At 42.4% G+C, this 13,343-nt stretch overlaps 1 protein-coding gene across 1 annotated transcript in view; it reads left to right on the top strand.

The window, feature by feature from the left end:
• The first annotated feature begins 97 nt into the window (after nt 1-97).
• The window catches only part of map3k21 (mitogen-activated protein kinase kinase kinase 21), an 18,239-nt gene continuing 4,993 nt past the window's right edge, over nt 98-13,343 (top strand). Inside the window, exons 1-5 of the mRNA XM_025060724.1 lie at nt 98-2,086; nt 11,034-11,214; nt 11,340-11,488; nt 11,784-11,959; nt 13,228-13,329. Of these exons, the coding sequence (XP_024916492.1) occupies nt 1,270-2,086; nt 11,034-11,214; nt 11,340-11,488; nt 11,784-11,959; nt 13,228-13,329 (1,425 nt within the window). The 5' untranslated portion in view covers nt 98-1,269. The remainder of the gene's footprint in view (nt 2,087-11,033; nt 11,215-11,339; nt 11,489-11,783; nt 11,960-13,227; nt 13,330-13,343) is intronic.

The raw sequence follows: 13,343 nt of genomic DNA, 5'->3' as shown, positions 1-13,343 counted from the left end.
AAAAATAAAATAAAATAACATTTGTCTAAGCATCTTTTTGTTTATCAACAGTTCTATGCATACCACAGTTTGAGTACCATTGATTTAGCCTAACTAAACCTCGGGGTGGACTGTTTATTATTGGCTTATAATAAACAAATATTTTTTTTATTTATATATTTTAAAACATCATTTAAAGTTCTGGGTTAAAACAGAATGTCAGGTGTGTCTATTTGTTTTCATGGACCACGATTTCCACGGTTTCCCACTCTCCTCCGCGAGGAAGCGCGCTCTCCCTCTCACATTCCTCCACTGGCTCCTCCCCCGGCAAAGGCTCCAACCCGTCCCCTCCCCGCGCGTCTGACGCGACGGTCACGTGTCGTAGATTTCGCCAATCACCAAGCTCCACAGCCAGGAGCGTTGAGAGCGGGGTGGGGGTGTAGGGGGAGTCCCAGAAGAGCAGCCGCTGATCCTGCTGCCTGCTTCCAGCTCCGCACAGTGGTGATTTAACGGGGTTGTTTTGATTGAGTTTGACGGATTTCTTTTTCCTCATCGTCCCGTTTGTATTTTTTCATGTTGTTCACGTCGTTTTTAAGGATATTCGATTCTCTTTCACATCGCTCTAATCGTCTGTTTCTCGGCGCTTCAGCGACGGAGAGAAAAACTTGGGAAAAGCGAGTAACTTCTCCAACAGCGCTATGCTAAGCTAACCTGGTTAGCCAAGACTTTAAGTAAAACTAACTATTACTAACTCTCGTGTTTATGGACCCTATTGTCATACTTACTCGTTTTTAAGTCGTCGTTTTTTAAGAAGTAGTTTATGGAGAACATAAGAACATGTTCCACACTTGTCGGGACTTTTCTTTCTTTTTTTTAGGAATGGTGCAGGTGCACCTCCAGCGGCACCTGTGAAAACATCCCGTTTTTAAGCTGAAGTAGACTCTCCCGAAAACATACTTTAAGAAAAAAACTTTTTTTCTTATTATTAATGACTATTGTTGTGAAGTTGTGAGGATTCCAGTTCACTTTACCCACACTAAGCTCGTCACCGAGCCCTGTACTTTGACGGCGGTGACGACGTGTTCCAGGGCTGAGGACGCTCTCACTCCCTCAGGACTTTGGACACGGTGGGACACTCGTCGTTGGGCTGCTCTGGAACCCCATCTCTGCTACCACTGAAAAGCAATGACGACATGTGGATTTCAACAAGAGACCTCGTAACTTTTTTAAAGTTTCAGTTTTGTCCCTAAAAAGCTCCACACCCTATGGTGCCGCTACGGCCACCGAGAAATGGATGTCTCGCAGGCCGCTTCCCCAAACGGTGAAGGGCGGCCGGGCGGCGGCAGTTGCGGTCTCGGTACCGGGAATGGATGCGGGGAACATGCGTGGACAGATACACCTACCGTACGTTCCTGGGCTCATTCGGCCCCTCTTTGCCCGACCCGCTCCCTGTGGACAGCTGCGTACGACTACGAGGCGAGCGGCGAGGACGAGCTCAGCCTCCGGCGTGGAGACGTGGTGGAAGTTCTCTCTAAGGACGCAGCCATTTCCGGGGACGAGGGCTGGTGGACGGGTAAAATCAACCACCGGGTCGGTATTTTCCCATCTAACTATGTCACCTATCAGCCCGCTATTTACAGGCTCCCCGCGAGTCGTGGGTCTGCGGGCACACCGGAGCGAGTCCCGGGTTCTCCGGTGCAGATACCGTTCAGTGAACTGGTCCTGGAGGAGATCATTGGCGTTGGGGGGTTCGGCAAAGTTTACCGGGGCACGTGGAAAGATCAGGAGGTGGCAGTGAAGGCTGCCCGGCAGGACCCGGACGAGGACATAACAGCCACCGCCGGCAGCGTGAAACAGGAGGCTAAACTGTTCTCCATGCTGCAGCACCCCAACATCATCAAACTGGAGGGAGTGTGTCTGGAGGAGCCCAACCTGTGCCTGGTTATGGAGTATGCCCGAGGCGGAACGCTCAACCGTGCGTTGACCGGCAGACGAATTCCTCCACACATCCTGGTCAACTGGGCCGTTCAGATCGCACGAGGGATGCAGTACCTGCACGAGGAGGCTGTGGTACCCATCATCCACCGGGACCTCAAGTCCAGCAATAGTAAGAAAAACCGTGTGTGTGTGTGTAATGAGTTAAAAGTCATAAATTATATTTAAGCAGTCATTCATTTAAAATTGTTTAAAGTAGAAAATGTACAAAGTAATCACAGTAATCGTCCATAAGACAGTGTGGTTTTCAAACTATTTGGGTGCAGGAAGTACTAGTAATTGCAGTCATTACTCAACTAATAATTTCAGACAAATATGAGAATAATAGTTGTGTTTTATGGCAATGAAAGTGTTTGAACGTCACGTTAATGATTTTCATTCTAACTTTGCTTGCTCTGCTCTTACTCATCAAACATCCTCATCATTTCTGTTGACAAATAGATCATACAAAAATGTCTCAGTAATTACCTACAGTCTCAACCACTGCCTACCGTCAGTCAGTCTGTCAGTCAGTCAGTCAGTCAGTCAGTCAGGTGTCTCTGTGTGGATTTTTAAAAGACATACACTGTGGACTGTGGCTTCATGAAATGGTTGGGGGGTCGGGGGGGGGGGATGCTATCAGGAGGGTGTGAAATAAAGTCAGAGTTTGCTCAGCTGGGTTGCCCTTTCCCCTCCCTCTGCACCACCCCCTCCACCTCCGTCCTACACACACACAAACACACACACACACCTTCTCTGCCTACTATTGAACTGACATACTGTGCAAATAGTCAGTGATTTACCAAACAGTTAAACAAACACACTGTGTTCACACCTTCAGGCCGTGCACAGCTTATGTTATATTTGGGGAATATTGGTTTAAACACAATAGTTTTGTTTGTTTTAAAGCAGATCAGAGATTCACAGCGTCATCTGTTAATACATTTATGATTAGTAACTTTACTTTATTAAAGTCTTGTGTACCTCATGGTATTGTGTAGCTGAAGATCAGTACTAAAGGCTTGCAATTAGTTTTTGGAAATTTGTGACTCATACTAAACACAGACTCCCCCTTTTATAAAGGTAACAGGAGCCCAAACGCTCTTTCTCCTTTGGTGACTTGGTCTCATTATCCTGGAGGCTTCTGGGGAGCAGCTCTCACTCACCGCTGTCTGTGGCTCTGCAGCACCGACAGAGACACAGAGTAAAATCTAAGATACAGATTGGGATTAATAACGGGCAGATGGAGAGAAAGGATTTAGCTGCTGTTTGGACTGGGCTAATCGGATGTTTGGTGACCACACAGCAGCCGACTCCCCCGAACAAACGCAGTGCTGCTAAAACAAGTGGATGTGTTTGTCCTGCCACTTCACTGTGACTGAGTGTGTGTAGAAGTCTCAAATAAAGGGCCAGCCACTTCAAATTAAACCCAGGAAAGATTATTTACAAACTCCTTCAGTGAGTTTGAATGAAAGCAGGAGAACCAATCTTCTTAATCGCGACAGTTTGCACTTCAGAAAATGCAAAAAAGATGCATCGCTCATGCAACTAAAACAATTATTTTTCTTTAGCCAAAGCCAAAAGTTCAAAGTCCAAGAGCAAAAGCCTGAAATATTGCAATATTTTGTTTCACGATGCTGTATCAATATCCTCTATCACTGTATTGATATTTTATCACAAATTCCCAGTCAAATATTTCCCTGTATCAAGATACGTATCCTATTGCTGTTGTTGTAAAAAAACTCAATATATTGTCGTGCCTATAGTATTGCAGTATATTGCAATATATGGTATTGCTGCTCCTGTATCGTGATACGCATCGTATCGACAGATTCTTGCCAATACACAGCCCTGGTTTTGTATCTTTTTTCATTGTAGCTGGGTGAAACCTACTCCTCTCCTGCAGTGCATTTTAATTATTATATATATTATATATTATTGTAAAGTTTGAAAAGGAAGTTTTTCCTTTTTCTTGGAGTATCAGAGCAAAGTTTTCTGATCAAACCTCCACCATTAAAATCTTTTTACATCCAGTCAGTATATTCAGTGTAATCTAAAGGCAGAGTGAAAAATAGCAGAAGTCCAGTCTGTGTGAAAAGTGTTCACACAGACTGGACTTCAGTTAAATCGCACCCTGTGGTGTGTTTGGGTCGTTTCCCATAAAAACTGGAACAATGCACCTCAGAAAAGTTTGGTTGGGTCGTCTGTTCATCTGGTCAGGTGTCCAGAGTTCAGTTTGTACAGAGGGCGTGAGAATTGTGCTCACAGCTCGTAAAAAGGCAATATTCATTATGTCAATAACTGGTAGTTAAACAGCTGATGTTGACTTAATTTCATATTTTATGAGTGAAGCCAACTCAGCTCAGATTAAACCAAAACATATTTATACAAGGAGGCAGAAAAAAATACCTCAACACCCCCTTTACTGAACTCCACATGGATTTATCAACTCCCAGTGTACACATGCTCCACGCTAACAAACATACAGCTATTTGATCAATGATTAGCCTCTAAAGTAATATGTTGGAAGTCAGCTAGATTTGTTCTTTCTCTTTTGTGTTTTTTCAACCTAATCTGTAAAATCCCAGCCTGCAGGGAGGAATGTTGCTAATGAGGGATAAAAGCTTAACATACGTTTGCACAATGGACTGGTCAAGCAGTGGTTGCTAGGCTACTGTGACCAGAAGAATGGCTAGGACTCTGAGGGTCTCAAAGCCCTCGTTTTGTTTTGTTCCGTTCATATTTAATCTCCCAGAGAGCAGCGGTACTCTTTTATTACCACAAACTGAGGGGGTTTTTCTTCTGCTTCCTTCGTTAGTTTCCTCCTAACTTACCTTCCTTCACTCCTGTCTCTGCTCTCTCTCTCTCACTCCTGGTTTTTAACAACTCAACCTTAGGTTAAAACTACATTTCCTTTGTATTGTTGTTATTTATAGCTCATTCCATGTAGGCCATTGATCAAAAAAATCTGATTTCTCCTGCGCTCATAAAGTTACAGTATGTGACGTAAGACTTTGGCCGTAACTTGTGTTGTTTTTGTCTCCATCTTCCATCAATATCCTTGTTAAGTTTATACTGTTGTTGACTTTTTTTTTTTTTTTTCTCGGAAACGGTCGTTGTCACAAAGCTGTTGATAAGTCTAAGAAATGCCAGTGAAACCTGGCCCTGAGCCAGCATTCATAACCTACTTTAACTTTGCAGTTTCACATCTCCACACCAGACACAGTATGCCAGGAATGTTTGCTTGACTCGGGCTGGAGCGTGTGCAACTGCATTCTACCATAATGCACTTCTATTATCAGACTTCTTCATTTGCTCGCATTCAGCATACACTCCCAGTTAGTTCAGTGTTGGAGGATTCTAGGAAACATGCAGCAGGGTGGGAAATGTGTCGCTTGTGACGGTGATAAAAATGTCCACACAGATACACTGTGTGTATCTGTCCACCGACTTTGATCCACAAGTGACTATGGTACAGATACAAAATGTGAAAGTTGACATTGACTTAAGTATAAAAGCAGGTTGTCATTGGGGCTGTGTATTGGCAGGAATCTGGCGATACGATACGTATCACGATATGATGTATTGCAATATATATTTTTTTTTTCAGTGTATTAATATTTTGTTTTACGCTTAGCTGTCATATCAGCAGAAAATCATGAAATGAAACACAAACATTTTTTAAAAATAATTTAAAAACAATAACTGAAATATATATAAAATATTACTTTTAGACTTAATCAAGGTTACTTCAAAAATAAGAGCAATACAAATAAGGACAATAATATACTTTTTTACTAAGAATATTTTGTATTTTTACATAAAACATTGTAATCAATCAAAACCATTATTATATCTACGTTTGCATTTTTTGAAAATTAAAAAAAAAAAATTAAATTGCATAAATTAAACTTTTCATTTTCCCTGTTTCTTCACTGCAGGAGAGAAAACAATTAAGTTGATGATGCAGTGAAGTCGGAGAGATTCTTTTTTTTTTTTTCTCTGTCATGTTTCTTGGTCCTGTCCTACTTCTGGTACAAGTGGCCTCTGAGAGGGGCAGTTACCAAACTTTTATAAGGTGTTGCAGGGAACCTTTTTTTCTAGATTCCCACAAACAGCCGTGGTGACACACAGACAGTTACTGCCTGTCTTTTTTTTTGTGAGCAGAGAATGGGCAGAGGCGGGAGAGGAGGAGTGGAGATGCTTTCACTGTGTTTTTATGACCTCTCCCTGACTGCACTTATTGTTGTCAGGCAGGGTGAAAAGGAAAAGGGCCCACAGCTGAGAGGGGCTGCCGTCCAAATCAGCCCCCGACACAAGATTGATACTGATGTACTGTAATACACCAGGTGTACACCTTTGACAAGAGTTGGCCTTTATCAGGGTTTAAAGAGACACAAATTAGGAGACAAAAATGACAGATGAGGAGCAACTGACCCTGTGAGACATGATCATGACAGATGGTTTTAGGCCACCATTAGTCTGGATCCTTTTCCCATTTAACAGAGTAACAGGGGGCGCTCTGGTTTCAGCCCGGAGAGAGAGACACTGTTTGGGAATGTTTGGCTGTTTCAGGAAGTCTGACTTGATCTCATGCTCAGTCTGTTGGCACAGATATGAAAATACTGCCTGACAAGTTAGGAGGCCACATTCAAAACTTTTATTGTGGTCTTGTTACAGCAGGGCTTTGTTGTGCTTCAAACCACCAAAACGGTGTAAATAGAGGCCAACTTTAATAACTTTTTTTTTTTAATCTAATGCTTTGTAGTCTTTATAACTTTTCCCCAACACTACTGAAACAAAATCTGTTTTTACCCTTTTTTGTTTTTTAAATGGTTGGATGCTGTGAGTATTGCTGAAACAAATGTCTTTTTCGTTTGATAAAAATTGTCTAAATAACTCAGATTCTGTTTAAGTTTAATTTTTCTTTTTTTTTTCCAGCATCTGACGGTTCACAGTGTAAAATGTAGAAATACATTTTTGAGATTTAAATACTTTAATATTTTTGTATTTTGCAGAATTTCTGTTGTAGAAATCCATTGTTTTTTCCAGCATCTGACAGTATCACAGTACAGTAATATTTTTATATTTTGCAGAATTTCTGTTGTAGAAATAGAACGTTGGCAGAACAAGTGCTGGATGTTGCCCCCAAAAGTGTAGTTTTGTTCCTTTTTACCTGGAGGGGCAGGAGGCAATGGGAAGAAGCGTGGGACCTGCTTTGAAGGCAGCAGCTCGACTTCTGATCTTCCCACTGTTCCTCCGTGAGAGATGGGTCTGCCTGAAGATCCACTTTTGGAAAGGGGAATTAAATGGGGGTTGGACCGAGGGTGGGGTGTAGCCTGGGGACGTATCCATCTCCAGTTGCACGGCACTGTTCTACACTTCAAAACACTTTCTTTTCAAAAGAGTAAGAAAATATAGAGTTGAGAAAAGCAGCACAAGCTCCAAACACAACATGGAGCCGTGCGTGACAAACAGCCTGCATTATGATAATGAACAATGACTAAAACATATTGTTACAGTCTGAAAGGAAACAGAGGCAGGGCTGATGGAGCCATTCAAATATTTAATTTACCACAAAGAGATTTTTTTTTAAACTTTTGTGTTACTCATCAGCAGAACCATGAAAGCAGAACGCTGTCATCATTTTAGCAGAAACATTTGCTGAAACGGACAAATGGCCGCCGTCATCCAAGTACAGTCCTTACAGTCCATTGGTGTGGCCTGTTAGTGTTGGATTAGAGTCATGAGATTCGACTGTAATGATTGGGTTACCTCTCCTCCTTTTTCTCCTCAACATATCCTATTTAAACGAAACTATAACTTGTCTCTGAAAGAACACAATACTGCAGTGTTTGTACCAGGGATGTCCCAATCTCACATGTCACATTAGAGCTGATCTCTGCATTATTTTTCTACTGTTTGAGGAATTGGAAAACCCCTGCCATCGCTCTGTTACACCAGCTGATGCAAACTGAGCACGGTTTCGCGGCAGAACATAAACGTATCATGTGATCTGTGTGAAAATGTCTAGGACTGAAGCAGTGACAACGGAGTGCTCCTGATTCAGGCTGTTAGTGTTGAACAGCAGCAACTGAGTGTAGGATGTACTGTTGTCAGGGCTGAACAGCAGCAACTGAGTGTAGGATGTGACGGGACCGACGTTTGTTAGCTGAGATATTTCAACCTTTTTGTTCAACGGTCCGGTCAGCTGGTACTGGCTGGTACCACGTACCGGTATTGTCGCCCCGTTCGTACATTTTCATAATAATAATAATCTAATCTTTTAGTATCAGACTCTGAAAGACAAATTATTTTGAAAAGTTCATTTTCTTGCTCTCATCTCCTCCCGCTCCTCCTCTCCTCCTCCTACTGTCTTTACTGTCTTGACCTTTAAAAACACCTACATCTGAAGCCTTCAGAAAGGCTGAAAGTGTGCAGGCGCAAAGAATCTGGGACAAAAGGCAATTTAAGGTTGTACTTTCTGAGAGCAACGTGTCAAAATAATGTTCAATTATTACAATCCTCGTAGAAAACACTGATGGTTTTTAATTGACTTTCTAACTTTATTGTTGCATTAGCCATTCTTGTCGTGTTAAAAAAGCTCTTAGCATATGTGTGGTCCACTACAGTAGTGGTTGATTGATCAGTCATCAGTTCTATTGTCCCACAGTCTGTGTGAAACAGAACAGCAGAGGTTAAAATGAGTATAACGTCAGTTATGGAGTCATGAAGACAAGTCTATTATCAGACATTTCTAGAGGGCTGACACTGAAGTACCATGGAGCTACAAAGAAAATATTTGGCGTGATATTCTATAGGCCAAAAAAAAGGGGTTTATCCCTAAACCACTGTTCTTCAGTAATATAATGAAGCCCCAGAGCCTGCTGGGAGGAATCTATGGAATCACTGAGAGAGGACATGACAACAGGAAGTAGGAGTATAGCACTGATCTCGTGAAACCTGTTGTAATGGAATTCCTATTGTTGTCTTGTGGGTAGAGGATCCCCTCTGTGCCCGGGGGCAAGTAATGGCACCAATACTCATGTTGTGAGTGGAGGCTGATGGAAGTCACATTACGGTCGAAGTACTGCACAGAGTACTGAGTACTTCAGGGAACTTATATGAGACATATGAAATAGACACTAGAGCCAAGTCACCCACTCAGATTTATGAGAAAATCAGTTCTTCGTTCCAGATGAAGGCGAAGGTCCGTGGGTGGTGTGACCTTGGAAGTAGTGCTGAAGAGGAGTACATCCAAGGTCACTGTGTGATAACATTACACACACACACACACACACACACACATCGCCTTATGTTAACACATCATTGACTACTGACTAATCTTCGGAGCTACTTTTTAATGACCAGGGTGAAGTGATCTAACTACGCTGAAAACTCTAAATATATAGTTACTCTAAATCTTATTATATGCATTATATGTTGGGGTACTTTGATTAAATGGCTGTAGTTGTGCTGTACTTTAGCCCAAGTGATTAGCATCATAATTACATCTATAATTTTAATTATTATTTTCTAAATGTTATTGCTCAGGATCTACCAACAATCCCTTTGAGATCTACTGCTAGATCCTGATCTACTTATTGCCCCCCTCCCCCCCCCATACATGGACCACTGGACTTTGTCAACACTGTCCTGAGGTCCTTCTTCCCATGGGAATATTATCATGGTTGTATGTTATGAAGTGGACGTTCATCTGCTAAGTAAATAATCAACAAATCTGTGGAAACGTTTCCCAGAACAGCAGAGGCCAGGGTTGCGTGTAAATAGTAAAATGGGACAGTTTGTAATGTGAGAAGGTCTTGGCAGAGGCAAAAGCAAATGTTGAAAGTAATACTGAGAACATGAAAGCATCAAAGACTCAGTTTGGGCTTTTGATACAGCACTTTGGAGCAGACGGCTGCTGCTGCTCACACAGGACGACACGGCCTCCAAGTGTACTGGTCTGAAGATAACTGTTGGGTAACAGCCCCCCGACCCACCTGACCCCTCCAGCCCCGACCCACCCCGGTCTCTGTCCTGTTGTCGACTCTTTGTTGTGTTGCTGATTAAAATAAGTTCTTGGTTGAATCTTCACATTTTTCATCTATTCCATTAGTGTTTCACACTGACTCTTTAATTTGTCAGTGAGAGGTGGAGAGTGAAGAGTCAACGAATGAATGAATGAATGAATGAATGAATGAATGAACAGACTATATGGAGATCTGAAACTGATACAGATCATGTCAGAAATGGTCTTTAAATTATTTGTATATGTTCTAAAGGTTCATGGTTTAATTTGTTTTACAATCTCAGATTCAACATTTGAGCAGTTGATTTCAAATAGTAATAATAATATTTTTTCAAAAGTTATAAAATGTATATATATATTTATAGATTTATGTAGTTTTTTCAAAAGTAATAAAACGTATATATATATTTATAGATTTATGTAGATTTTTTCTAATTCAAGTTCTCATTTTTTAATTTTTTTCCAACTATATGTGAAGTGACGTGCTAATTATTCCATCTGTTCTTATTCATACTTTGTCGCAGAAACTGTTGACCAAAGCCACGTCAGGTTGTTCATGACGTGACGTGGTTCTGGTCAACAGTCGTCCGACAGTTTCTCGGCCGGTTGCGTTGTCTCCGTGGCTGAGGCTCTCAGGACAGGTGTAGTGTTGCACGGTGTTGGAGGGTTCTGCTGTTCTTTAATGTGTTGAACACTTCAGGACCTGAGGACAGTTGCTTTGTTGCTCTGTCAGCCTTGTGTTTGTGCAGTAATAAATGACCTGAATACTGCTGTTGGCCCTGTTGAATATCACCTATCATTTCTCACATGCACGGATGTCCACTGCTCTTTACGTCTCTCCTTTCTCTTTCACTGTTCCTCTTTTTCACCTCCTTCCCCCTCATATCTGGCCTTTTCATCCCCCGTGCAGTATTTCCACTGTTCCTTTTGATTCTGTCACTCATCACTTATTGTCCTCGTGCCCACACAGATGTTTATTTCCTCCTTCGCCTCACATCCTGTTCTTTAGTGACTCAAGCTCTCCCTAACCTGTCGCCTCTCTTTGCAGTTTTATTACTTGAAAAGATCGAGAATGACGACATCGGGAGGAAGACCTTGAAGATCACAGACTTTGGCCTGGCCAGGGAGTGGCACAAGACCACAAAGATGTCAGCGGCAGGCACCTACTCCTGGATGGCCCCCGAGGTCATCAAGTCTTCCCTGTTCTCAAAAGGCAGTGACGTCTGGAGGTATGACAATAACACGCCCACGCTCCAGAGGAAGACATCTTTTTTTTTTTTTTTACCTCCATTCTCTCTTCCCTTCCTTTTCCGTAACTTTCTCCTCACCTCTTTGTTTGCGTGTCATCCACCAGCTACGGTGTGCTGCTGTGGGAGCTCCTCACAGGGGAGGTTCCGTACCGAGGGATCGACGGCCTGGCCGTGGCCTACGGCGTGGCAGTCAACAAGTTAACTCTCCCCATTCCTTCCACCTGCCCAGAACCCTTTGCCAAGCTCATGGAAGGTGAAATAAAAATCCCATTTTATCTGGATTTTTTTCACACATTTCTCAATGTTAACATTAATCTAAATAGGTGTTTAGGTTTAAAATTAAGAGAGAAATTCTGTTTTCTAAAAATACACTGTTTCAAAATATAACACACATGTGAAGAAGGTGAAGATGAAAATGATATTAAATCCAAAATGAACAAGAATCTAAAAATATTTAAAAAAAATATTTTCCTTCAAGTCTCTACACAAAAACACACACAGGCAGAGATGCAGTGAATTCACACTGTTGTCACTTTACGTTTGTCCAGAGTGTTGGGACCAGGACCCTCACGTTCGACCCTCATTTGCCTGCATCCTGGAGCAGCTGTCAGCCATCGAGGAGGCGGTGATGGCCACCATGCCCCAGGAGTCCTTCCACAGCATGCAGGACGACTGGCGTGTGGAGATCCAGGAGATGTTTGATGAGCTCAGGACCAAAGAGAAGGTACGTCAGCAGCACGGCATCACTGACGCTGAAATATCGAGGTATTTAGTTTCCTGATGCCGGATCAAAGATCTACTGATCACTGTTTGGATTTCTTTATCACCAATTACCAGTCAAATATTCATGATGTTGGTTCATTTTCTTTTTCTTTTATTTCTTCTCTAATGATAAAAATAGTATCGCACTACATCACGATATATCGTATTATGATACTTCACCGGATTCTTGCCAACACACCCTCCTAGTTTCCTGTATAAAACCAGACTTCGATCCTCCTCTGACCACGACCTTCTCTCTCAGGTGTCGTCTAAAAACACTCGTAAACACGTGTGTTATTAATATTAATACTCATTACGTTGTTCCCATGGGACCAGCTTTTATTAGCTGGTTATTGTACAAGTTAATTGTACATTTAACAGACCAGCGGTTAATTCCCACTCTGCCTCAGTGCACACACACACACCCCCCTCCCCCGTCTCCCCCCTCCTTCCTTTGTTAGAACTTTAATCTGCTTCCTGTATAATTCCCTGTGGATGCTTTACAACGACAGGTTAATGAGCACTTTGCTGCACAGCAGGATCAGCACATGGACCTGGGTCCAACCCCGTCCCTGTTGGTGGAGGAGCATCACCTCTGGTTTCACTGCGAACACTACGTTCATAATTAAAAACAAAAAAAAACAAACACAGACTGAGTCGCCTGACGGTAGAAAAGCCTCCTGTGATAAAATCATGATATAAATCAAACACAGACGCCTGATGGTAGAAAATCCTCCTGTGATAAAATCATGATATAAATTTTTTTTATACAGAATCTTGGTTTACTAGGAGAATAAAAGTGCAGATTACTGGCAGATTTTCTCAGCTCATCAGCAGCAGATGTTGTGTTCTCGTCCCACTCTAATCTGTGTGGAGGTGGGTGGCTGCATGGAAGTCGTCCAGCCTGGATTGTTGTTATTCCTCAGCTACGAGCAGAAAAGGAAAAAGAAACAAAGAAGTAGACGTGGCAGCAGAGGAGCTGGAGTTATTTTCCCACGCGTCACAGTTTATCACAGACCATAATAATCTCGGAAACATGTCTCCACGTGTTCTTTCTGTTTTAAGTCAATCTTCTATTTAATAATAATAAGTTTCTCCTTCTCTGTAACTGTTGACACCCACCATACTGTTAAACCAGCTGCAGGAGGAAAGTCAAGGCTCCTGCCACCTACTGTACAATCCAGGTACGGTACGGAACATCAATTCTCATCAATTCCCAATGTCTTCCAGGAACTACGTTCCAGAGAGGAGGAGCTGACACGAGCGGCGCTCCAGCAGAAATCTCAGGAGGAGCTGCTGAAGCGCCGGGAGCAGCAGCTGGCCGAGCGGGAGATCAACGGGGTGGA

This window comes from Cynoglossus semilaevis, chromosome 12 (genome assembly GCF_000523025.1).
Source record: "Cynoglossus semilaevis isolate Cse_v1.0 chromosome 12, Cse_v1.0, whole genome shotgun sequence".
NCBI classification, from domain to species: domain Eukaryota; kingdom Metazoa; phylum Chordata; class Actinopteri; order Pleuronectiformes; family Cynoglossidae; genus Cynoglossus; species Cynoglossus semilaevis.
The sequence above is the reverse complement of the archived record's forward strand: the minus strand, read 5'-3'. Positions and strand labels throughout refer to the sequence as shown.